Here is a 27394-nt window from a genome sequence, read left to right as displayed (position 1 = left end):
TATCATAAATACTCCACATTGCAGCTTGCATTTGGTAAAGAACCAGAAATTTCTCATCTGAGAATTTTTGGATGTATGGTATATATGCATATTGCACCGCCTCAACGAACAAAAATGGGACCTCAAAGAAAAATCAAAATTTATGTTGGTTATGATAGCCCATCAATCATTCGATATCTTGAGCCTCAGACAGACGACGTGTTTATAGCACATTTAGCTGATTATCATTTTAATGAGAAAATTTTCTCAATATTAGGGGGACAAAAGAAACATATCGAAAAGAAAATTACATGGTATACATCATCATTGTTACATCTGGATCCAAGAACTAAACAATGTGAAAAAGATGTACAGCAAATTGTGCATTTGTAAAGAATAGCAAATCAAATACCAGATGCATTTGCAGACACAAAAAGCGTAACTAAATCATATATACATGATGTAAATGCCTCTGCTTGAATTCAAATTCCAAAGAAACAAATTGAAGACACTCATGATGAAAAGTTCTGTTAGAATCACAAACTGATTAAAATTGTGAAATCTCTATCAATTATATTAATACTGGAAAAATATGGAATCGAAAAGATATAAAAGAAATTGATGAGATATTTTCTTAAAATGTGACATTTGACATCATAAATGACAATAAAGATCATGAACCAAAATCTTTTGGTGAATGTAAAAATCAACAGGACTGGATAAAATGGAAAGATGTCATCCAGGTTGAATTGGATTCGCTAAATAAACGTACGTTTTTGAACCTATAGTCCTTATACCTGAAAGTGTAAAACCTGTTGGGTACAAATAGGTTTTTATTCGAAAGTGAAATGAGAAAAATAAAATAGTAAGATATAAAGCTAGATTTGTTGCACAAGGTTTTTCTCAAATGCCTGGAATTGATTATGAAGAAACGTATTCTTCTGTTATGGATGCATTATATATATATATATGAAAATCCCTGAAGGATTTAAGATGTCTGAAGCACAAAGTTCAAAACCCAGATAATGTTATTTTGTGAAATTGCAAAGATCGTTATATGGGTTAAAACAATCGGGTCGAATGTGGTATAATCGACTAAGTGAACACTTAATGAAAAAGGGATATGTAAACAATTCAATATACTCTTGCGTTTTCATGAAGAAAACAATATCCGGATGTGTAATTATTGTTGTATATGTTGATGATTTAAACATCATTGGAACAAATAAGAAAATTCAAGAAGTTGTGTCGTAGTTGGAAGAAGAATTTGAAATGAAGGACCTTGGAAAAACAAAGTATTGTCTGGATTTGCAAATTGAACACGGAGAATGTGGAATATTTGTTCACCAGTCAAACATTTTAATATGGATAAATCAAATCATTTAAGTACTTCAATGATTGTTAGATCATTAAACATAGAAAATGATCCATTATGTCCATGTGAAGATGATGAAGATATTCTTGGTCCAGAAGTATCATATAGAAGTGTTATCGGTGCCCTTATGTATCTTGAAAATTGTACAAGACATGATATATCTTTTGCTGTAAATTTATTGGCAAGATTTAGCTCATATCCAACAAAGAGACACTAGAACGGAATTAAACATATATTCCATCATCTACGAAGAACGACATACTTGGGACTTTTGTACTCAAAAGATACCAATCAAAGTATAATTGTTTATGCTGATGATGGGTACTTATCTGATCCACACAAGGCACATTCCCAAACCGGATATGTATTTACTCGTGGAGACACTGCAATTTCTTGTCATTCACAGAAACAAACACTTGTAACAACTTCATCAAATCATGCCGAGATTATTGCATTACATGAAGTAAGTCGTGAATGTGTGTGGCTAAAATCAATGACCGAACATATCCAAATCTCATGCAGATTATCATTCGACAAGAAGCATGTGGTATTATATGAAGATAATGATGCATGTGTTGCTCAAATGAAAGAAGGATACATAAAAGCGACAGAACTAAACATATTCCCCTTAAGTTCTTCGCATTCACCCAAAAGCTTGAGAAGAATAAAGATATTGATATTCATTACATTCAATCAAGTGAAAACTCATCAGATCTCTCCACGAAGACGTTTTCTATGACAATATTCAGAAAGCATAGATATAATATTGGGATGCGCAATCTACCAAATTTGTGAAGAATTGTTCGTGTTGACATGAGGGAGAGTTTATGTGACTGCACTCTTTTTCACTTACTATGATTTTTATCCCAATGGGTTTTTCCTAGTAAAGTTTTTAGCGAGGCAGTATAAAAACACGTAATGAAGACAATCATTGTATCATGATTATTATCAGAAGGGGGAGTGTTGAAAATAAAGAATTATTGAATGTGAAAAATAAGAGTTGAAATATTTGAATGTTGAAAAGAAGAGTTGTAAATGTTGAAAATTAGTGTGTGATGATGTATGTAATGATGTCTTTATTTTTGGATTATTTCCAAGGAAATTCTATAAATAGATCTCTCAATTTGTGAAGAAAATCACAATTGAGTAGAGAAAAAATTTTATAAAGTGTGTAGTTTGATATATTTTGTGAGTTTGATATTTTTATTTTTTACCGTAAATTTTTACTTTTAATAAGTTTTACTTTTGTTAGAATTTTCAAGGCATTTTTAGTAAATTTTATACAATGGGTTTGTTCAACCACTGCTCTAAGAATGTTTAAATATAATTGACTTCGTGTTAGAGATGAGAATATAAATTATACACATACATGCCCAAGTTTTTTAGCAGATGACCAACTGATAACTTTGTTAGAATTTGGTCTTGTTTTTAACAGAACGTAGATCAATCTTGGAAAATACTGAAGCTCCATGCAACTGGTCAAATAAATCCTCAATTCTCGGAAGTAGGTACTTCTTCTTCACTGTAACCATGTTCAACTCCCGGTAATCAATACAAAGCCTCATGGAACCGTCCTTCTTCTTCACAAACAAGACTGGCGCGCCCCATGGAGAAAAACTCGGGCGAATGAACTCCTTGTCAAGAAGTTCCTGAATCTGTTTCTTAAGCTCTGCCATCTCTGTCGGTGCTAGTCGGTACGGTACTTTTGAGATCGGAACTGTACCTGGCATAAGCTCGATAGAAAACTCCACCTCTCGCTCGGGTGGCATACCAGAGACGTCTTCAGGAAAAACGTCTAGAAAATCTCTGACAATAGGGACATCTGCGGCTGACTGACTAGATGCCTCGGGGACAGATATAAAGGTCGCTAAAAATGTCCGACACCCTCTATGCATGAGCTTCCTAGCCTGGACACAAGATATAATGCGCGGTAAAGGAAAGTACATGTTCGGTTCGAATAAGAATTGCTCCATCCCTGGCGGTCGGACAAGAACAGATCGCTGCTGGAAGTCGATCAAAACTCTGTTCCTTAATAGCCAGTCCATCCCCAGAATGATGTCATACTCTGGCATCGGCAATAGAATAAGATCCGCATAAACAAGATTTCCATACAGCTCAAGATCTATGTCTCGGATCACATTGGTCGCTGCCATCTCCTCGCCCGAAGGCAATACTACTGAATAGGCTATATCTAGCCCAATGGTCTTGACCTTGAGAAAATTAGCAAAGGTCTCCGAAATAAAGGAATGAGTAGCCCCTGAATCTATCAGGGCTTTCGTAGCTGACCCCGTTATAAAAATTCTCCCTCAAAGTTGGAATGTCAAGTTGAACTCAATAATTACTAAAACTATCTTATAGACATGCAGAGGCCAAAGTTCTTCTAACTTAAATTTCCAAAATAATAATGAGTAGAGCATGCAATCCTATCACAATTTCTAAGTTCCAAAATCTTAATCCCGATTCCCAAAACATTGAAATTCAAATATTAACTTAAAGCTTAAAGGTACCTGTCATGAGCATGGTCTCCGGATCCGTCTCTGTCGCATGCAGGGCAAAAACTCTGCCTTGGGTAGGCAGATTCTTCCGTGGGCACTGCTGCAACATGTGGTCTGAGCTACCACACTTATAACACTTCCCTGAGCCATACATACTAGCTCCAGGATGGCGGCGTGAGCACTTGGGACAGACTGGGTGCTCAAAGGTCCTCGGGACTGCACGTCCCTGCTGCTGCTGCGGTGGTCCTCTGTTTCTGGGTGGGCCATGATGAGGCCTCTTATTCTGGTGCTGATGCTGCTGAGGAGGAGGAGGACGGTGTGGTACCTGAACTGGTCGCTTACCCAAGCGGTCCCTCTCAATGTCAATCTGATCCTGCTCTGCGGCAAGAGCCCTGGAAACGGCGACTTCAAAAGTATAGGGCCAGCAACCCTAACATCGCGGCGTAATATCGGCTGCAGTCCATCAAGAAGATAACCTCGAGGGACTTGATCCAGCCCTCGACAATCATGGGTGGCACAGCGCACTCTGTCTGCATCTCCAAGCTCCATAAACTCGAAGATAACCTCGAGGGACTTGATCCAGCCCTCGACAATCATGGGGTCCATCATCCCTGAAAACTCCTTAGGACGCATCTTTATGAATCTCTCATAGGTAGCCTCGGGCTCTGTCGGCCTAGCTGCCACCGCGGCATTGTTCCCCGCAAACTGTGCGAAGAACCGATTCATCCCAGCTAGCATCTGGGCATTCATATCTGGAGGAGGGGGTGGGGTCCATTCTCCTCTCGCCTCTGATCCTCATCGTCCGCATGACGGTGCTCACCACCACCTCTCGGGCGTCCAACATGGCGTCTAGAAGGCATAATGTTCCATATATAACCCATACGTAACTAACATGCATAATTTCATAATTTATTTAAATTTAAACAAAGACTGAATAATTGAAATTTGAACGTAAAATATTTCATGAAATCATGCTTGTTAAAATAATTCATGCTTTAAATAAAATGCATAAATGTAAAACTTACAAACCGAAGACGTGACTCCATGAGCTTCTTGGGGTCAGTAGTAGTACAACCCTATACAGAATCATTGCTCTGATACCAGCTATAATGGCCCGAAAATTCGTGTTTTAAAATTTGCGGAAAAATTTAAAATTTTCTTTTTAAAATAATGAAAATGCCGCATTCATAAACTAAATTGATAAATCAAGTTTAATGTTTAAAATAGCAGCGGAAGAAATTATTGTTTTCAAAATAACAATTTGAAATAATCCAACAACGATAAAAATGTTTGATCATAAAAACGCTAAATGCTGAAAATGAGGTCCTCGGGTTCCACTACTGCCGACCCAAGCTAGCTCACTGGTCCCCGCCCTCGGTCTCGACCTCATCATTACCTACAACAATCAAGTCTATTGAGTCTAAAAACTCAGCATGCATATATCGTACATAACAAGTAAATAAATAATAAAATCGCATGCAAAGTGAAAATATCATGTCGTGAGGCATAACGTAAAATATCGTGTCATGGATAATTATAATACGTGCATAACTGAACTGAAAATCATAAGTGATCTGTTTGCTCGATAGAGCCCTGAAATAAGATAACATGTCATAATTTTGTTGAGATTATGTTCTACGCAAGTGGCTCATGAACTGAACTGAATCGCCTGATCAGACTAAACCACAGTATACTGGGCGGTAGAGATCATCACAGCCCTTGGACTGGATATCCGTACCAATAAATGAACATGACCGGTAACTGACGACCGGATGAAGTAATAATCTCATAATAAGCTGCTATCCCATGAAGTACAGTGGCCACAAGCAATATTGCATAAATCTCAAAAATGAATATTTTACATTTTATGCACGTAATATAATTAAATAACATAATTAAATATCCTGTATAAATTTTACCAGCTGGGTTGGATCGCTCCCAGGCTCGCTGCGACTTAAATCTAACATGAAAAATATTCAAATGATTTATTTGACCAAACTTTGTAATTGAATCCAAAAACGAGACAATTACACCCAATGACTTATTATTTAATCATGACTCCGTACCAACCCGAACCAACCCCGAACCATCGTTTAGTCATGATTAAAATAAACCTAAAATGATGAAATAATGCTCCTAAAATTTCAGTACTTCGAATTTTAGTGAATGGAGGCCAAAAATATGAAACGCTCTTTTGAGAGTCACTTTGGCACATTGCACCGTAAATTCTCGTACGACCTCTAAACTTAACCGAATCACGAACGGTCAAAAACATGGCCTTCCTAACTCGATGAGGTACTGTCCAGTCCAAGGCCATAGGCTAAAAGCCAACCAAGAACTCGAAACACACCTCTGAACCGAAGCTAAAGTTGCTGTCCAGAAAATTACAGCAGCAGCTGCTGCGCTTCCGGGGCTTCATTTGCGAGACTTTTGGCCATTGGGGCTTGAACCACCGACCAGAGCCTCTTCCCAACATTCTAAGGATTGGTTCAGACCATGGCTAAGGGCAAAAACCATCCACAACCCCAGCAAAACCGTAGGACAACCCGAAACTCCCACCCGAGGAACCATGCTGCGCGCGTGGGGAGTATGACTGAACTTGCTGTCTTATTTCATTCCAGTGGCCATGTGATCGACCATGGCTTGATCTAGACATGATGAGATCTTGTATGAATCATGGCTAAGGGCTAAGAACCAACCAAGATCCACCCAACCTCATAAAAACCGAAACCAACTCACGTGAAGGAAAACAGAAAAATGAGACCGAGGGACACTTGTGTTGTTTCTGTCCAAACGACTTGGGACATGGCTCAAGCCACTTAGGGCTGACTTGACCACGTCCTATGCTTGCTAGGGAAGGGTCCTAGCCATGGCTACTGGCCCTAGGCCAGCCATGACTCGAACCCTACCCCAAACAAGCCAATGACAGTAAATGAAACCCAACTATGACACTTGTTTCTTGCTTGTTGTTTGGAGCATCTAACTCACAGTTTCGGGGCTTGAACCCTTGATCAAACTTGACCCTAACACACCCTAGAACATGACCATAAGCAGCCTTGGGAGCCTGGAATCGAACCACACCCTGAAATCATCAAAATCATGCAAACCGTGAAGCATAAAAATGGAGAAAAAGCTGTGCAGAATTTTTGTAAGATGTTGCTGTCATATTTCGGTTTTGCTGTTAAAATCATGAACATGAGATGCTTAAAAATACTTATAGGACTTGATTGAAGAGCAATGAATAATATAAACATGTCTTGGATTTGTTTGAAACGAAAACAAATCAATACGACGACGCGGCGTGGCGGAGACGGAGTTTTTTTTCTTTCTTACTTATTTCCCTTGCTGTTGCACGATTAGGCTGCTGGTTCTCTCACGTTTCTTGCTGCTGTTTTGTTCAGAGATTTCGAAGGGATGGTGGGAGAAAAGACTAGGTGTTGAAGGTTGCAAATGGGGAGTTTTATTGGCAATACCATACTTTCTACTCTTGTTGCTAGGGAGATAAGGAATGATGAGCTTGATTGTTGGATCGAGGGAATTCAGCTGGGTGATGGCCGAAGTTGCTGAAATTACAAGGTAACATATTGCTTAATTCTAGTATTTTGAATTTTTTTGAAGTTTTAAAACACTAATTATGCATTTTAGTAATTTAATAAATTAATTTAGGATATCCATTTCTTGCATGGCATGATTTGGTCCAACCATTTATTATTAAAAATGTTAGGTTATGATTTCTTTAGTATATTAGGCCTAGATTAATTTATTCCCATTATTTATACATTTTAATTTAGGCTTTTAATTAATTATTGAACATAAAAGAATTAATTAATAACTTAAGTCTAATTAATTAAATAAAATCCTAAAACATTTTTTATCATTAAAATAAATTATTTCTTGGCTTAAATTAAATTTAGGAATATTTTCCTATTAATAATCTTATCTCCAATCTCCAAACTCCGGTCCGGCCTCGCGTAATTAACTGAAAAGGTAACACTAAACTTCTGCATAAAATAAATAATCATGACTCAATAAATTTAAAAGAATGAATTAAAAATCTTCATGCATTAAAAAAAATCATTTTAATTTAAATAATAATAATTATGCATGACTTATACGTAGTCTGATTTAACGGGTTCTACAATTACTCTCGTTAACTTTTCGTTCCGTCGTATAAAAGCGGATTTAGATCCTCTACTGTATTGAAAACACAGCATCTCGTTTAATCTGACAAATTTTTAAATTTATCTCGTATGGTGTGATGTCTACAAGATGATCATGTGATCATCTCGTGTAAAAAGTGCACAGCATCAAGTGCTGTATTTTCAACACAGTAGAAGATCCAAATCTGTATAAAAGCAGTAGAAAAACAAAAACTAATGTATGATAAAGAACAATACGCTATATCATGTGCAAACATATCAAATTGAATGAATTTTCGGTGTTAAAAGTAGAATCACTGGTGCAAGGTCTTTGTTGTTACCTAATCCATATAATCAAAACTTGGAGCATACCATCCTAACTCATTCACAATCTTCTTCATTCTTTCTTCCTGTCCTCTTGAGTCGCCTAAGGCCGTCGTGAAGGGATACACATATGTAACTTTGGTAGCCATAGCTCGAAACGCAACCACGTTTCCATTCACCAAAAATTCAAGAACGTCCCGACCAAATCCTCCATCCACCTCAGCTTGCAAATATTTACCTACATTTTTTTCACACTATCATAAAACTTTAAAAACAAAAAGACAAACAAACGCAATTTACCAATCCACAATTTTCACTCGTCATTTTCTAGCCCACGGGATATAAGTTATGCATAATGTAAGGGGATATAATACAGGTCCCCTTGTGTCTCCCTGAGCCAATGCGTCCAAATTCCTTATTTTTGTAATCCCATTTTACAAATTTAATCACCTGAAGGTGTATCTTCAACTGGCTGAAGCTTCACATTCTTCTGTGTTTTAAGAATTGCATCTTCCAATAACTGGTAGTCATTATAAAAATGTGTTTTAATTAGTACTACAAGATCCTTCGTTTAGGAGACAGAATTAGTCACGAAAACACTGAACCCTTAAAACCTGAACAGCAGAACTATTGGTAGAATTCCCCAATATGCTCCATGGAAATGCAAAGCTTGATGACTTAGGATTACTTGACACACAGCCTGGGTTTATTGAAGGGCAAGGTCGGATTTTCCTGCGATAAAAAATCATTGAATTAGTCATAAGTCTTTTGATCCAACTGCAAAAGATTGAAAGGACCCCTTATTCCTAGCAAACTCAAAAAGGTAATGTTGATCACGATTCATGAACACAACTTATTGAGTATGAAAGAGACTAAGCATACATCAAGCACTCATGTAAATAAAAGACTGAGGATTCTCAATCCGCCCCCGAGTATACTGGAGTATGTTTAGATGCAGAAGTCTCAAAAGCCTTTCTTTTCTTTTTCTTCTTTAAAGATCTTCAGCTGTGTGTTTGGTTTGACTTACATATAGACACACACACACACATGGTATACTGTTTTACGCCTAGTGAATACCAGATGACCGACTCACGGTATACATTCAAGTATGATTTGATTTTGTTAACCTCTGTGCATCAAACTTCATTTCATGTTTTCAACTAAGTTGTGATATTGTTGATTTATAAAACATATTTACATAAAAATAATTTACAATCACACGCTCAAATCAACAACAATGCTATCAGATGACTTAGAAGAAGATCTAAGTATGAACTGAACTGAGTATCATACACAACTTGAGTTTTTCACATGAAAATTTCTTAAGAACAACGAAATCTACGGAAGTGCTGAATCCCGATTGTCATAGTTGAGGAGCAATAATGGCATACTCTGTCACGAGGATTGAAAATTATTGTCTTTTCGTAAATGGCAAAGCTCGAGCTTACACCAACACAAGGGAAAAAAAAACAAATAATTCATTAAGGATTATATTCTAAGCCATAGCACCATGCCCTTCCCAAAGAAGAAGAAAAATAACATAAAAAAACAAAAATCAGCAATAACCCTTTTCGTATTTTAACCAGCAATACACCTTCAACATAAAAAAAGCATATAGAGCAAATGAAAAAAATTACACACAAGAAACCAACTAAAATTGAAGGACAGAGAACAGCGAAAAATACCCATCTTCCAGTCCAGTAGGTAAATTCTGGGCCTGCGAGAACGGAGTAGCGGCGGAAGGAAGTGAAAGGGATTTGGAGCCGAAAGCAGGTATTGCTGAAGAAGGCAGTGGAGTGATCAAAGCCACAGCAATTGCCAGAGAGATGAGGTTGTTAGACCATTTGGAAGGCCTTAAATTCGTGCCGCTATCGTCTTTTTTACAGTGTCGATTCTTGAAAATATAATCATAATTACTCCGAATATTTGTCGAAGAAGATTTTGTGGTAGATTTTAGGGATGGTTTGGAGATGAAGAATGTGGCAGGAAGATGATGATGAATCCTCGGTCCCAACATCATTTTTGGAGGTGAATAATTCAGTTTTTTCAGTTGCTTAATTTGATTTTTTTTTTTAGAACTTGTCCCTTTTATTTTCAATTAAAAAATCATCGTTGTCATTTTTATAAAGTAAAAACTTACGTGAGATAGTTTCATGTGTCGTATTTTATGAGATGGATTTCTTATTTTGGTCATCCATAAAAAAATATTATTTTTTATGCTAGGAATATTACTTTTGATTGTGAATATCGGTATGATTGACACGTCTCAGAGATAAAAATTTATGAGATCGTCTCATAAAAGACCATCTCTTTTTATTGATTTAACATATCATAATTATGTTACAGTTAGAAATCAGTTAAAATTTGATATAGGTGACAACTAATACTAATTATTAATCTAATATGGAATTGAATGTTACATAAATGTCAAAGAAGATTTACTCTATTTTCAATGTACTCAATTCTTTAAAGAAATTTAATTACTTTGAAATTTTAGGACAACAATATATTTTTAATTTTTTTTCCTTAAATCAATTGAATTTTTTCTCGGTGTATTCAGATTGGGGCCGAGTTATATTGATACAGAAATCCAACAATATAAAAACTATTCCTGTTGTAACACTCCAAAAATTTTGAAGTGTTTAATCAAAACTTAATTAATAGATTTGGATAATAATAATATTATTATTATTATTAAATAAATAAATAAATAAAACTATTTCTAAATAATTATAATTTAATTATATGAAATGAATTTTATTATTTTAAAAGTAAAAGTTAATAAATTGAACACTATATAACATTAAATATGCTTAATTATTAAATAATTTTTAAAAAAATATTATATGAGATTTAATAACATTGTATATATACAGTTGTTCTATACTGAAAATTAATATATATATATATATATTATTATAATGATATAAAATATTATTAATTATAATATTTTAATAACTTTCTATATTATGTTGTTAAATTTGAAATTCTTAACGTAACTAACGTTTAGTGTCATTCTCTTCTTTAATAATTATATATATTAATAAAGTATTAAAATTTTAATATAAGTCACATGTAGCTTAGTGGATAGAGTCTTTATAATAAGCATTAAATTATATGTTTAATTCATACTTTAATCTTTTTCTTTCTTTCTTTTAAATTTATTTTTAATTCATATATCAAAATTACACTATAGCATCACACTATTTCTTATAATTACATTTTGATCTTTATTTAAATATAAACTAAATGAATATAAAAAAATATTAAACAAGTACGCAAGCGTCGGTGCACTAATATATACTATATTATTAAGTGTGAGACCCTTAGAGTAACTACTTTGGTATCATGATCTGTTTTAATAATTATATATATTATTAATGTTTTAAAATTTCAATGCAAGTCTCATGTAGCTTAGCACATAGAGCATTTGTATCTTAAGCTTCAAGTTGTAGGTTTAATTCTTATTTTGCTTTTTTTTTTTTCTCTTTCTTTTTTCTATTAATTTTTTAATTCATTTATCAAAATTACATTGTAATATTTCATTATTTTTTATAATTACATTTTGATCCTCATTAAATATAAACTGTTGGGGATCGATGTAGAGTTTAGAGGGGGGTGAATAAACTCTTTCCTTTATCGATAGATTTTGCAAATGGTGCTAGAATCCTGTTAGAGATTTTAGCTGTTCTTGTTCAAGATTACGTCCAGCAGATCACAATAATAAGTGCGGAAACAATCCGATGGAGTAGGGTGAAAAACAGTAATAGCAGTAGGCAATACAACAGTAATTGTTTCTGGAAGTTCGAAGATAAAATCTTCTACGTCTCCCCTTCTTCTGTTTTCAGAAGGTATCACTAAAAGACTTTGGATTTTATAGTATAACACTCGTACACACCCACTTCAGCAGGACTTATCCTTTGCCTACTTAAACTCTTAGTAAATCAACACAATATGATTCAATATAACAATGTTCTGGAAAAGACTCTTTTCCAGTTTACAAACTCTTCTTCAAAAGAATATCATAGGGTGTTTTACTAGAAGAGGGGAAGAAACAGCAGTACAAAATGATCTCAAAAATCAGATGTAAGATTTTAAGCGTGTACTGCTTTTCTATAACTTGAGCTTGAAGGTGACGATTGGTTCGCGGTTTGCTCAAAAATAATGTTGGATAGATAGTATGTTTCTTGATAAAGAATCAGCGTTGTTACGTCAAATGGATTCGTTCCACATATATAGATAACTTGAATCCAACGTCTATAATCAAAACGGCTTCTTTGATTTCTGATAGAAACAACTTTATTGCCAAAAATAGTTCCTGCAAAAAGGCTTCAGAACAATCAGTCTTGTTTCATACTAAAAATAGATAATGCGTATTAAATGACTTTGTTCAGCATTAATGAAGCATTTAATACTCGTACTTGGTAAAGTAACGGTAACATTTAATATACGCAGGATAGGTTCTGTTTCTAGTAGAGAGTCAAGTTCTGCTTCTGTTTTCTAAACTGATAAGTACTCGAAGAGTACTGCTTAGTTAAGGCGACAAGAGACTTCTGTTATTATAAAGTCTTCTGGTTTCACTTAACGAGATTTACTGGTTTTGAATATCATCACCGCAATTAGATTAAGTCTATCATAAACCAAATGAATTATAAAAAATTGTACAAAAACGCAACGCGTGCATTGATGCACTAGTATATATTATTATATCTTATATAATATAGAATGTTTAAACACTCCACCTCCTCTAATATCCAACTAAAAATAAAAATATATCATAATTTTATGGGATGAAAGACATATGACTTGCTTATAAATAGATCCCTTCCAAGTTGTTTTCCTCACATTTAGTTGGCCAATTTTTGCGTCTTAGTAAGTGAAATAATATAGTGTTGTAGATAGAAAAAACATGTTGTTAGAAAAAGAGAAAAAATTAAGGAAAAAATAACAACATTTGTCCAAAAAATTCCAAATATTTATACAACAATCCTCTCTTATCCAGAAAATATTGGAGGTTTAACAAAATAATCAATCGATTGTGCCTAAAAAATTAAGAACCGCGAAGAACAATTTCTGGAAAAATTACAAAAATTTGTGTTTAAAATAGCTACATTCAGCTTATTTTACCCTTTCTACTTGAATGATTTTCAATTTGGTTATAAAAATAAAAAGTATTCAAAATATTTTTAGTTTACATATATGTTGACCGATCATCCTCAAAGTTGCCGGAAATACTGATTTTGGCCATCCAAAACGAGCTTGGCAGTCACTGTAGCTTTTCAAAATATTCTATTAGTCAGTTCCAAATTTAGAAAAGTGTTAAATATAAATGTTGTAGATCGTCCAAAAATACATTTTCCCAGAAAAATGCAGCCGCGCGTGGTCATCGGAACAACTACACACACTGGCCAGAAGCAGTTTTTCACATTTTTAGATCAATTTCCGGCATAATTCCGGCCATCTATTGAAGTTTCATAATTTATGGACATATATTTGCTTTAATATGAATTTATAAAATTTTAACCAAAACTATCTGGTATAATTTTATACAAAAATGAATATCAAAATATTGTAACATCTACTCTCGATCTTACCTAGTCTAAAGTTACTCAGATTATATTATAGGGATTGTCCTGGATTAAGCTTATCAACGGGGTGACATAGTAAGTCATCGAGGCGAGGTTACTGGTTTTTCCTTCAATAATGGCTTTTTTGGCATTTCAGTCTGGAATTTAAATTAAATTTTTATAAATTACCGATTTATTCATATATATTGTATTATATTGTTATGCATATTTAAATTTTTAGAATTATTAGTTTATGTGTGGTAATGAATGATTAGAGTCCTGGACAACGATCTATGTATCTAGTGGCGGAGCCACAAGCATATATAAACCCGGGTGATCTAAATTTTTTTTAAAAAAATTATATATAAATTTTGTATAATTTTGAAAATATGATATTAGCCAGAGTATGTATCGGAATTGCTAGTCCTACTGTATGTATCGGATTGCTAGTCCACTGGACAACGTGGTCTCGGTCCGGAAAGTGAGTCCAATGAACATCAGGTTTAAACTCGAGTATATGGTTCATTTGAACAACATGATTTCAGTTCGAAAATTTGAATTCACATTGATTCGTAAATTATCGATTGTACAAATCTTAAATACGTGAGGAAAAATATTATAACAAATGTTTGTAGAAACCACCTCTCTCTAGCCTACGATATTTATTTTCTTTTTATTTATTGTAAATTCCAGATACAAGTTTTTACGTTATCTATTACAAAATCAAAAATTATACACGTGATAATATAGATATTTTGTGGACCACAAGCTACCTCCAAACTGTTATTTCTTCAAATTTATACACAAGAAACAGAACTCCCTTCTCAACAAGCTATCGAATTACCAAATCCATTTTTCGTCAGAATCACACCCGCAAACATTCATGCAGCAGGTGAAGATATCAACACTCTCTATGCATATTCGATATACAGATCCAATAGAGATACAGCACTCAAGTTCGTGTGTAACCCTAAAAAAATATTGAATAAGTTCTCCGCAGGCAGCTGGAAAGTACTCGAAAAGGTCAATTTCCAGCTCGTTTCAAGAATGCTAGTATACCTAAACCAGCAACTATTGCAGCCCCAGCTGCAACAGTGCTGTATGCAGAAGCCCAAGCGTCTGCTTGGGCATATTCAAGGCCTCCGGAGTAGGATCCCTTTCGACGAACAGGAGTTCCTGAATAGTCTAGATGCAATTTCAATCCCTGCCAAGTTGATTAAATCCGATTCATCAGTTTAAAGAGAGAGAGAGAGGAAAGGGAAGTGCCACACCTATGAGCTATGCAAGTGTACCATAAAGGGAAACTTGTTGGTTTAATTTGTGTTGGGCTTCTTTTTGTTTTTTTAATAATATAACACTACGGAGTCAAGAAAAAAGTCTTTGATACCTTCCAACCGGCTGATCTTGCATGCTCTACAGCTGCTTGAAGATCACCGTCTGATGCAAGTATGACCTTGTCATTGTCTTCATCTTCGTACTGTGGAATGATGACAATTCATAAGATTTAGGGAAAACGAAAAAATAAGGTAGAAATTGAGGTTTATCGGCAGTTTTTAACCAGAATATGTGGGAGGTTGTTACGGTCAATCTCGTCTCCTATTCTCTGAAGGATGGCTGTTATGAGTTCAGCCATATTCTGCGTATCTAAAATCAGAACAATAAGAAAAACCATGACCATTGAATAATTAACTGGAAGACGTCAAATGTCGAAAATTTAAAACACAGTGATGCGGATAAAACTTTTCACCCATGGAATAACAAACTTTTTCATACACGTGCAAGCACATATTTTACCAAGTGTTCAGACTTGAACTGTTAAATAGGCATTCAATGGAGTGGAACAAAAAATGGCCAGTACTATTGACATGGATGAAAAGATAAATTAGTGTTTGTAGCAAAGTTGGTGTATTTCAAATGAAATATTAATGCAACACAATTAGAGCCAGAAAGCTTTGTTTCATTAAATAGAAGTTGCTTAAACATACCACATATAAACCTATGCATCCTTCCTTTTTTGTCTTGAATTTTGAAAGCAAAATTACTCGGTGCGGTGGAAGAAGGATAGGGAAGAGATCTGCCAGTCTCTCCTCCTTCAGAAGGCATCTTCAATGAATTTTCACTGAAACATCATACACAAATGTAAGAGAAGATCCTCAAATCCACAACGGTATCTAATATAAAGTGCACAACCTTCGGGTCTCATCCTCGTCATCTGGAGTTAAAGCCATTGCAGAATCCCAGAACCTTTGCATCAAATTATTTGCCTCATTATTGACTCCAGCAGTATTACCAACCTGGATAACTACAATCAATCAGCCAATATAATCTTCACAAAGTTATTCATTGACAACTCAATCAATAAGTAAAATATACCAAATAAGTCGATTGTTATATAAAATAGCAAGAATGATGCATATATTCGCACACATCAGGGATTTAACCGTTAGTTAATATGAATTCCAACATGATTTGCTCATCATACCACATAAGTAGACAACAAAGGTCGGTCTTCATCCAAATTCAGCTAGAATCATAAACTGTATATGTATTCTATTACTGTTCAATAATGTTGCTTGTTGCAAGTTGTAAATGGATTATATGGTGCACACTGAATTTGTCTGGTAATATTATAAAATTGTTCAAACTTCAGACACAAGATGTTAAACAGGCATGATAACCACTCTCAGCAAAAAATGGTTAGTGTGTTTCAACAGAAATATGTTCCATAGATTGTTGAAAAATTGCGTGTATGCCCAAGAAACTTCACTAATTTGGCACCAGATATGGCAAGAAAGAGATATGGAGCTTTTCTGTTAGTACAGTGCTCTGAAGCCGGCTAAAGAACACCACATTATTCAGAGACTGGTCTAGCAAACAAGATGAGAGTTTAGGGATAAACAATATTCCTGGGACATGATAAAATAATCATGCCTTTACTAATTCATCAGCAGAAAATTTAATACCCACAATTCAGTAACTTTTCCCGGCATTAAAATCATCGACTATTACTGACTTACTGTGGCAACAGCAGCATGAGTTATATGAAGCACATCAAGAACAGCTGCAACTACTCCATCTGTGATTTTCATTTGCATTTGTCAAGTACATTGTAAATAACAATGAAATCATAACACTACTTTCCATCAGCTTACAGCAAAAATAGAGAAACATATCTACCTCGATCAACAACTGGAAGGTGTAAAAATTTTCCATCGTGCATGGTATGAAGGGCATCAACAATAGGGGTATCAACTGTAGCACATTCCGGATTTGGGGTCATCACCTGAAGAATTAATATAGGAGAGGAGAGAGATAGAGAAAGAAGTTACAGGTCAATATGCATCTAGACAAACATAGGTAAATGAATATTATTACAGGTTATTTGTGATATTATACAGTCCATTCAATTGATACCATTTAATAGTGAATTTGAATGATTATCATCTAATGATCAAATATATTTAAAACTCAGGCAGAATAAAAAAATTCTCTAACAAGAGATGCAGGAAGAAGTGGGAAGATCATCACCTTCTCCACCAGAGTAGATTCTGGAGGAAGATCTTGAGCTATGACTCTCATCAACATATCTTTTGAACTAACAAGAGTAAGAAGGCACACAATTCAAATTATCTTAACTTTATCATGTCAAGAAACATTTAATAAAATTCCAACATTAGAGAAACCTCATAACTCACGTTAGTATTCCTCGTGGTTTGTTTTCTATGATTACAACAGCAGAGCTAGTTCGAATTTCAAGCATCTTCTTGGCTGCAACTAGCACAGTGTCGCTTGGATCAAGTGTGACAATCCTATCAACAGAATGACGGGGTAAAAAGGCTATGAAAATCCCATTTTACAGTGATTAATTTCTAATGGTCATAAGACTCAAAGTAATTTAATAAGACAAGTCTAAATATTACCTACTTTGAATTCTCAGAGATTATAGTAGACAAGGAGGGTCTGAACATTCGCTCCCGGAGTGTCTCAACAAATGTGTTGGTGCCTACACATCATCCAGTTTAAAAAGGTAAGTTCTGAAATAGTCGAGCAAACTGATTGTTTGAATATATATGATCATAGAGTCAACAAAAGTGAGAAAATGCAGTAGAAAAAAACACTGAAAAGAAACATCGTCCACCAACCAGATACTGATGTTCCCCAGTGTTTTTCGACACCTTCAACTGCAGCCGCGATGGCCTTTCCCTTCTCAGATGCCCTTTCCATACGAGCTATAGCATCATACAGACATTTTGCAATATCAAGTAAAGCAATCACCTCTCCATTTTCAACAACTGGCAAATGTCTAAACTTTCCTGTGGACAAATTATGGCATTAAAATGGTAGGGGCGGGGGATAAAAAAAAATTTTGGGGTCTGATGCCCTATGTTTAGATGAAAACCCAACCTTGAACCATCTTTTGAAGGGCCTCAACTGCAAGAGTGTCAGAAAGCACAAACACAGGGTTCCTTGTCATAACCTTGGAAACGGGTGTTTCCTCAAGATTAACCTGTCGTGCAATGACTCTTGTAGCTATATCCTTTCATGAAAAAGGGCCAGAAACAACAAATTTTTCATTTTTCGGTGAAAAGAAACTACTAAAGTAAATTATAAAATTGCAAATAAAAATCTAAAGCGCTTTGTTCTGTCATTTACGCCCATCTGAGTCAGACCTTATGTAACGCCCTGAAAATTTAAAGGTCCACGCGAATCACATGCATACGATTTATTAAATTCTCTTGTATTTTAATTAATTGATTTAATTGCATTAATTAATTATGTTGTGCATATTGGTATGTTTAAATACACTTTTCTACATGGTTGCATTAAAATGTATTTTTTAAAAGGTTATTCGAGTTGCGATCGAGGAACGGAGACCGAGGGCTGAAAATGGAAAATGTTTTCATTAAATAATTGTTTTTTATTATTTAAAATAATGGTGACGATTTTTCTTATTTTTGAAAATATAGGGTTTTGAGGTGATTTTATATGCTGGGACGTAAATTTTATCGGTGTTGATTTTTCAACAAAAATACGAACGTTTTGACAACCCGGCTAATAAATTCACAAAGTTTATTAATCAAAATTATTTTTAAATCTTTTAAATATTTTAATTAAGCACTAATGAGCCTAATTAATTACCTAATGGGCCTAAGCTTGGTTAGTGTTTTATTTATCTATTTAAAGTGCAATTTCTCCCCATTAACTCCTACAACTACACGTCCCACTCCCCTTCCCCACTCAAACTCTTTCTTTTCTTTCAAAAACACACGGCACATACAATCAAATTGAAGGAAAAAGTTGAAGGTTTCAAGAGAGTTTCAAGCCAAGGTCGTTCGTCGCCTGTCTTCGCAATCGTCAACGGTTTTTCGCGCGTTTAAAACGCAAAGGCACGCCATAATTCTTTCCTTCAAACATCATCACACCATATTATGATTTGTTTCATGTTTTGAATGAAAAATCAAGGGTCATGATAATTATTTTCGAAATTGCATGCACATGGATTCTAAACTTGAGTTTTTGTTTACCAAATCATGTATTTGTATTGTGTAAGGGGCTGCCATGATATAGGCTATGATCAAACAACGTTTTACATGATTTTAGAGCCTTAGAATATCACTAAAAACGCTGCACACGTACCACAGAAAAGCTGGAACCACTTCTCACGATTTAGGGTGTCAAGGATTGGTTTATGGGTTAGGTGTTGCATGGCCTAGCATGGGTCACAGCTGGGTCTTGGTTTGGGTCAGGGGAAGAGTCCTAGCCAAGCTAGGACTCGAGACCAGGGGCTGGGGAGGAGTCCTAACAAGCTACTACTCCACCCGAGAACATCAAGGGGGGGACGCGCAGGTACAGCTGCAGCGCAGGGAAGGAAGAGGCTTGGCCGAGGGCTTGGGGCTGGGCTAGACTAGGTCTTTAGGGTCCTAAGGGGGTGCACAAGGGCTGGGCTAGGGGCTGGTGCGGCTTGGGTGGCTGCTGGCTCGAGCAAAACATGAGGAAGCACAAGGCAGCAAGGTGCACGCGAGGCTGCTGTCTCGCTCAGGAAGATTGCTGCTCGTGTCCAGGGCTTGGGTCGGTTTGGGCTAGGTCTTGGCGTGGTCTAGGGAGGTTTTAAAAAAAAATTCTAGTACTTTTAAAGCAATAAAAAGGGCAGACGTTTCACCTTATCTGTCAGGATTCCACACAGCAAAGCATTTGAATCAGTCAGCAACAAAGCATCAACTCTACGTGCAGCCATCCTACGACAAGCTTCAATGATACTAGTAGTATCAGGTACTGTCAAGGCTTTTGACAACCGTAATCGCTTCACTGTTCGTTCTCCTGTCAGTCCCCTGTTGAAAATGTGAGGAATACCTTTAAGATGTTTATAGTACTATCAACAAACAAAACATGATTCTATAAACTCATGCACTCAAACAATGAAGAAAGTTGTTAATTGTTTCATTTATAGTAACTCCAAAAACTAAAGAAATAAATAAACATTGAAATTAGCCTGTTGGCCAATGAATTAAATAGAATACACTAATGTCCACAACTTTTACCGTGAACGGTGATCACCAATGTATGATGAAACATGTTTTTTGACCTCACGCGTCTGGCAATTATCGACAAGAAGAGTTTGTTAACTAACATTGATCACTATCTACTAATAAGATATGTTTCATTATCTTTGCAGATTACTTTCAAATCTCGATTTCATGACAGCGATAGATAATAAATTCGGGCACATAAAAAGGGATAAAAATCTCCGAACTTTACTTTCTGTAAAGTTGATTGCGGAAGCAATTTTGTATTCATAAAAAAAATTGGTTTGGCATTTCCATCAAAATTGATCATACCACCAGTTCCAAATGAAGTTTGCTATCTCAGGAGTCAACAGTACAAGCAAATGACACGTTTCTCACCCAAATTAGCACGATAAAGCAGCATAGAAGCTAAAACAAAACACGTGCAAACACACACCTTGCATCCCTCGGTATCCACACGAAAAATCTGCTAAAACTGAATTCAAAAGGCATCGACACCATTCAAAAGTACAAGCGTGCAATAAGAAAAAGACTCGCTAGCATTTCCAATAAATTTTTGAAGAATTAATACAACATAACAAAGCATAGAAACATCCTGATTTCTTTAAAAAAATTAGATACAGAGCATACATTGAACGGGCAGCCGACAGAGACTTGCGGTGAGACGACGAATCTCCTCCGCCACCGTTCTCCGCCGCAGCCGCGGCGGCCTTCCTCCTGGCCTGAGACGATGAGCTGTTCAACGACATGCTTTTCCGCGAAGATAATCCTCCTTGACTCGTCATCACCAACTCGATCAACAGCAATTCACCACCTAACAATCATACACAAATCCGGAAACAACAAAAACAAAATCAGTCGTTCACAAACAAAAAAACTCAGGATCAGATTGGATTGATTACAGGAAAGTAACATGCCTGTTGTAATGGTATTGAACGAGTCAAAGAGGAATCGATTACATGAATGAATTTCCAACGTTGTAAGAAAAGAAAAAGGAGGGACTAGGATTTTTCTATTTATTTATATTTTACATTTGTTTTAATAATTAGGATATGTTTATTAGCCAATAGAGACCAGACACGTAAGCCACTAATCTCGCACTTGTATTGAGGTTCTTTTTTGCTCATTATTGAACCGTCTGTAAATCAATTTTTTAATTCTTTTTGGTTATTATTATTTAAGTTGGATAATTTTATTATTTTTAAAATTTATAAAATCTTACAATATATATTATTAAAATTATAGATATTTTGTGAATATTTATTCAGAATGTGATATTGTTTATATATGCTCATAATTTTTCATTATGTATTCAAAATTTTGTTGTATATATCATTTTTTTAAAAAGATTTTTTTGTGAGTTTTAATCAAACAATATAATTTTCAAGAAAAATATAATTTCAGATGAATATATCGTAGGAAAAAACTTGTGTGAGACGATCTCACGGATCATATTTTGTGAGACGGATCTCTTATTTTGGTCATCCATGAAAAAGTATTACTTTTTTATGCTAAGAGTATTACTTTTTATGTGAATATCGGTAGGGTTGACCCGTCTCACAGATAAATATTCGTGAGATCGTATCACAAAAGACCAACTCTATATCGTATGTCTAATTTAACATGATTTACAAATATTATGTTAGACCAAAATTTTAACGAAAAATAACGATGCGAGTTTGTTTAAAAAATAATAAATTCCAAAACTTGGATCATCAAGAGTTACTGAGGTAGTCCAATTGGGCACGTAGCCCGTAGCCCGTAGCCCATATCCGAACCCGAACTTTCCCAAGGCCCGAGCCGGCCCATTACGGTCCATCTTTCGAGCTCACTCGGCCTTCGACAAACTGGACCTTCTTCCTTCACTTCTACAAATCAAAGCAAGAAAAATAGGGAAAATGGCAGCTCCAGCTCGATTATTCGAAGAATCCTGCCACGAACCTTCTCCAGACCTCTTTTGGGCAGGGCTTATTAGGCGGAAGCAGCAGTCCCATCGGTCCCACCGCAGGCTCCACCTGCTCAGGCGATATCGGGTGAAATGGGACTACAGGGGGCAGAGAAAGGTACTAATACCTTTAGGGCAGTGGATCCCGAAGACAGCTGTCGATTCTTACGTGGCGCCCAATGTCGTTTTGGCAGGTCAAGTGGTCGTCTACGACGGCGCCTCCCTGTGGAACAGCGCCATTCTGCGCGAGGATCTTAATAAGATCACTGTTGGATTCTGCTCCAATGTGCAGGAGCGATGTGTTGTTCACGCCGCCTGATCTTCCCCTACAGGTCGGTTTTTTTACTCTCTTGTTGTACATTGTGCAGAAATGGTTGTACGTTTTGTTTCACCTTCTGTGTTTGTCCAGAATTTGATAGAGCAACCGGCAAGTTTTTTGTCCTTAGCAATTCTATGGATGCTGCAATATGGAACATGTTTTTTACTATGGATTTTTTTGCATTTTTATCAGCTTTGTTTATCTGGCTTATAGGATAAAGTTTGTGGAAACGATAGTCATTTAATTCCGCTTTAGATGGGGTTGTTAGAACTTCTTCAGAATATGCTATGCAATTGAGCAAAATATCTTGCATTTCAGTTGTGTGTCTGGTGGTGACTGGAGCCTGAAACTTTGAACCACTAGGAGATTGATTTAAACTGTTATGTTAGCTAATTGAAGTATCACCGGACGAGATGTTGACAGTAGATTGACCTATTAAGCTTTTTATGTGATGACACAGTATTTTTATAGACTCTTTTTGCAGAAACTAGTGGCTTGTAGTTTGAACGGTTATTTAGCCTATTGGCGAGCAGTAATTGTCTCTCCTGTTTTTTGCAGCTGACTATGTATAGCGATCGAAATATGGTCGGTTGGGTTACTTTATAATTTAAAATATTTGAGTTCCACCATTGTAGAAGTCGTTGTTTTTGGTAGATCAAGAGATATTTGGTCTGGTTGCTAATAGTTTGCTCAGGAGTAGTGGATAGAGCAAAAGACTGAAGTTGTTCCTGATATTGATTGATATGGTACGATCATCTGAAATTTTCATGCTGCAATTGAATGTCCATAATATATACTAGAATTAAAATTCTATAGGCAAATTTGTCTTTCAACATCTAAAACTATAAAAATATGCTAGTCAAGCTTTTTCCTCTAACATTTCTCAATTGTTGCCCATGAAAGATGAAACACCCCCAATACTGTTGCTTCATCTTTTGGAAGAATTTTACTGACTAAAAAGTCCTGCATTGTTCATCTTATACATATACTTCACAGTGTTCTGATTTGATTGATCACAGGTCATCTCCTTTTACGTAACTTGATGCTACACTACGTCCCATGATTTTTACGCTGTTTAAAAATATATTTGATTCAAAATATCCCATGAAAGACCTTGAATCAAAAAGAGGGTTCATATTGATCTGGATGGATTTTTAACACCTGCAGGACTGTTGAGCTCTCCAATTCATTTCATTCCTACAAATGGATGCAAAATTGAATCAGGCTCCTTAATATTATAGCTGTCACTTGAGAAAATTGATTGTGTAATGTGTTTGCATTGAGAATTGAGATGCGAATTGGGTTTTTATTCTATGTTTTCAAAAATCGACCATAAAGATGTCTTATATTTCAACTGTACATCTATGTTTGTTAACGAAATCATTTCTTATCAATAAAAAAAAAGGAAATTGTGATATTTATTCATGAAGCTGTTAAACTATGAAATTATTGTTTGGGATATGAGCACATGCGGAAACAAACCCCTAGCGTCGAAACTCTCATATATTTCATTCTTATATACTAATTCTTAGGCCTTTCTTGTCAAATCAAATAATGGAGTAATATATACATGTCATCCTTATATATTAAATCTGGATAAACTCCTGGTCTTCAATTCACATGTGACTAGGCATAATAAAGTATAAATTCGTTATTTAAGGCCACCTACTGTTAACAAGAGTTATTTTGAAAAGTGGTTTCTGGCAGAAGCTTGCCGTATTACTAAATTTTTCACCAGGGACATGTCAACTGCCAATTTACTGCAAAAAATTCCTGTAGTTATGAATATTTGCCTGCTATTTTGTTGCTTCTAGTTGCTGAAATTCCATTGTGATGCAGCCGCCTGCTAAAGCTTTCTTTGATATTCGACAGGGCTACCAGCAGAAACATTGATTGAAAGATTTGTCACGGTTGGCGCTTATAGTCTGTTGCGATCTTGCACGATCGAGCCTGAATGCATTATCGGACAGCGCTCCATCCTTATGGAGGGTTCATTGGTTGAGACACACTCTATTCTTGAAGCTGGGTCTGTAGTTCCTCCAGGAAGGAGAATACCAACTGGCGAGCTCTGGACTGGAAATCCAGCAAAGTTCATTCGGACTTTGACTCATGAGGAGACATTGGAGATCCCTAAACTTGCTGTTGCTATAAACGATCTTAGCAAAAGCTACTTTTCCGAGTTTTTACCTTACTCGACCGTGTATTTGGAAGTTGAGAAGATGAAGAAGTCCCTCGGGATTTCAATCTGAAGTGCGTATGTTATACTGACTTTCTTGGAAGAAATAAGCAACGGTAAGATTCTTGCCGGCCCTTGAACTTCTTAGTTTGAATTTCGTCTGATTTTTTTATGCTTAGAAACTGTATATGATCTTGAATGCTTTCCATTCATTGATTCTTTTTTTTTTTTTGTTATGTTTACTACATCATTATTCTGTTTCTTAGTGGGTTTTTTGTTGAAAGTGTGGAGTCATTTTGGAGTGCTCCGGTTTGAATTGAATTTGGTGAGCCGGTTATATTGTTTAAAATGTAGATCTACATGTTTAAAAAAATTTATTATGCTATAATTTAAATATAGTTTTTTTTTCCTATTTTGGTACTTATATGATTAAATTATTACAAATTATTTGGATTTGTAGATTTTTAATATCATCATTAAAATGTCTTTTACAAATTACTTGAAACATGTTAACCGTCATTATGTGAGAGGATCGATTGGGGAGAAACATTGAGTTACAATAACTCATTCTTTGAATGTTCGAAAATGAACTGAGCACCGAGAAATTAAATCGAATTTTGTTTCCAAACTAAGCGGAAATATTCAAAATAATAACTTTAGAAATCAATTAAACAGATTGTAAAATATTTAAAAAAAATGTAAGTTGAATGCTTAAAAAGCGTTTTGGCTGAAACTATTTAATCAAACATTTTGTATATAATACTTTGACATTTGAAAAACACATAAAATGTATTAACGATGCATTTTAAAAGCAATAGCAATAGTAAGTAAATAGAGTAATAAATAGACACGAATTTGTTTATGGTGTTCGAAGATTAACAACTCCTAAGACCCCCCCTTCTTCCACCTAAGTGGAATTCACTGGAAACTTTTATTAGTACAACCTCTTGTACAAACCTACTTCAACTTGGGACTTATTCATTGTTTAATTGAAACTTCTAGCACACTCACAATTATAGGTTGTAACCTCACAGTACACATAATATTTAAGGTCTTTTATATCAAGATTACAAATACAATCTTTAATATTTTTATGTGAACAATCGTTTATCTAAACTTTGAATCTCAAATCTCATTTTTATGTGTGGGGAGTTTTACAGTATTGTATATATCAACTGTATCCTCACACTTGGTCTTGCTCTCATTATGAGGATTTTTACAGTGTTTTATATATCAAATGTATTCTCACACTTGGTCTTGCTCTTATTCTAACTAATTTCTTCATATAGTCTACTCATGCTTTGAATCTTCTTTCAAAGCTTGTATGTGATCTTGAATATGTTGTATTTATAACCTCCAAGAATGATATACACGTTAGATACAAGAATATGACTTTTGGAAAAGTTGTGTACGGATTCTGACTTTGCAAAAATCAAATTCGTATTTCTGGTCATTTTCTGAAACTGAGTTGAGCTGAGCTAATTAGCTTGAGCTGTTGATTTGATCTGAGTTGTTCCAAGTGAGTTGTTCTCTTCTTTTGATTATAACTCTTGACTTAATCGATTTCTAAACAAAGCAATGAACATGAAATAGTAGCTATTTCTGTTTTCCATAGACTAAAGAATCATTTCATTTTGAGTTCGTATGAGAGAGATATACTTGACAGATCGGATTGTCTACAATCTTGAACATGTTTTTCATTCAGTGCATAATCAATGACTTCATCTTGGTTTAACAGCTATTTCTTATCTGATTCAGACTTTGACTTATGAAAATGATTTGTATATCATTCTCTTAGCTTTGTAACACATATTGAATCGTTATATTTAAATAATCAAGGTGGGAGATACAACCAAAATATTAGAACTGGTCAGGCTGGGCTAATTTTTGTTTTTGTTTTCGTCTGCTCGATCTTGTGACTAATATTTCTTCTAGATAACATTCGAACCAACTGAGCTGTTGTGAAATATGACTTGTGGAAAATTTTTTATATTCAGTCGTTTTGGCGGCTTGTCATTTGCATCATCGAATTATGAGATATCATCGAAACACTGCATATCGCTGGATTTTCAGTTTGGTTGATTTAGAGTTTAGCTTCCCAATTGAGCTAGCAGTTTTCCACTTAAGTAAATATGTTAAAAATGTAACAACAAGTTTTGTTATCATCAAAATCAAAATTTTTTGTGTTTCTCAACCCAACAATCAACTTTTTTTATGATCACAAAACTTGTATAAACAATTATTCAACTAAAATATTTATCCCTCTTTTCTGTGAATCAAAAAGATAGATTTTTAAATCAGGTTAAACACAAAATTTATCTCTTCTTCAATATTTAAAATCAAACTCCCCCTTAAAATTATAATTAGTTATCCTCATATGTTTTTGAAATTTTGAAATTGATAAAACTAGATGGATGATTAATTAATGCAATTATTTTCAAAATATGCAATGCTCAAATAATAGCACAAAATATCCAACACATGAATATATGACTCAAACATCTAGCTACAAGAATAAACAACTCAAACTCATAAATTTCAACCAACACAA

The 27394-nt window shown here is 35.1% G+C and overlaps 2 protein-coding genes and 1 pseudogene across 2 annotated transcripts; 1 reads left to right on the top strand and 2 right to left on the bottom strand.

Annotated features, from left to right (window-relative positions):
• Nucleotides 1-8212: 8212 nt before the first annotated feature.
• LOC142529029 (thylakoid lumenal 17.9 kDa protein, chloroplastic) lies at nucleotides 8213-10376 on the bottom strand. Its single transcript, XM_075634388.1, has 4 exons — nucleotides 9998-10376; nucleotides 8927-9044; nucleotides 8763-8832; nucleotides 8213-8550 (listed from the first exon to the last, which is right to left on the bottom strand). The coding sequence occupies exons 1-4, from the start codon at nucleotides 10330-10332 to the stop codon at nucleotides 8330-8332; spliced, it is 744 nt and encodes a 247-aa protein (XP_075490503.1). The 5' UTR covers nucleotides 10333-10376; the 3' UTR covers nucleotides 8213-8329.
• A 4267-nt stretch (nucleotides 10377-14643) lies between these two features.
• On the bottom strand, nucleotides 14644-21410 carry LOC142528770 (CBS domain-containing protein CBSCBSPB5-like). The gene is made up of 15 exons (XM_075633929.1): nucleotides 21321-21410; nucleotides 21034-21217; nucleotides 20040-20208; nucleotides 18284-18416; nucleotides 18022-18192; nucleotides 17804-17882; nucleotides 17575-17688; nucleotides 17408-17474; nucleotides 17057-17162; nucleotides 16897-16955; nucleotides 16070-16173; nucleotides 15865-15998; nucleotides 15438-15523; nucleotides 15267-15356; nucleotides 14644-15083 (listed from the first exon to the last, which is right to left on the bottom strand). The coding sequence occupies exons 2-15, from the start codon at nucleotides 21186-21188 to the stop codon at nucleotides 14904-14906; spliced, it is 1647 nt and encodes a 548-aa protein (XP_075490044.1). The 5' UTR covers nucleotides 21189-21217; nucleotides 21321-21410; the 3' UTR covers nucleotides 14644-14903.
• A 768-nt stretch (nucleotides 21411-22178) lies between these two features.
• LOC142528771 (gamma carbonic anhydrase-like 2, mitochondrial) lies at nucleotides 22179-25320 on the top strand (annotated as a pseudogene).
• The last annotated feature ends 2074 nt before the right edge of the window (nucleotides 25321-27394 follow it).

Source organism: Primulina tabacum, chromosome 16 (genome assembly GCF_025594145.1).
Source record: "Primulina tabacum isolate GXHZ01 chromosome 16, ASM2559414v2, whole genome shotgun sequence".
Taxonomy (NCBI): Eukaryota; Viridiplantae; Streptophyta; class Magnoliopsida; order Lamiales; family Gesneriaceae; genus Primulina; species Primulina tabacum.
The sequence above is the reverse complement of the archived record's forward strand: the minus strand, read 5'-3'. Positions and strand labels throughout refer to the sequence as shown.

Coding starts and splice junctions, on each gene's coding strand:
- LOC142528770 (XM_075633929.1), bottom strand. CDS start 21,188: ATGACGAGTCAAGGAGGATTATCTTCGCGGAAAAGCATGTCGTTGAAC. Junction 18,193..18,283: donor CCTTCAAAAGATGGTTCAAG/GTTGGGTTTTCA, acceptor ATTTGTCCACAG/GAAAGTTTAGACATTTGCCA. Junction 17,475..17,574: donor AAACCACGAGGAATACTAAC/GTGAGTTATGAG, acceptor TACTCTTGTTAG/TTCAAAAGATATGTTGATGA.
- LOC142529029 (XM_075634388.1), bottom strand. CDS start 10,332: ATGATGTTGGGACCGAGGATTCATCATCATCTTCCTGCCACATTCTTC. Junction 8,833..8,926: donor CCAATAGTTCTGCTGTTCAG/GTTTTAAGGGTT, acceptor AATGACTACCAG/TTATTGGAAGATGCAATTCT. Junction 8,551..8,762: donor AGTTGAAGATACACCTTCAG/GTGATTAAATTT, acceptor AAAAAAATGTAG/GTAAATATTTGCAAGCTGAG.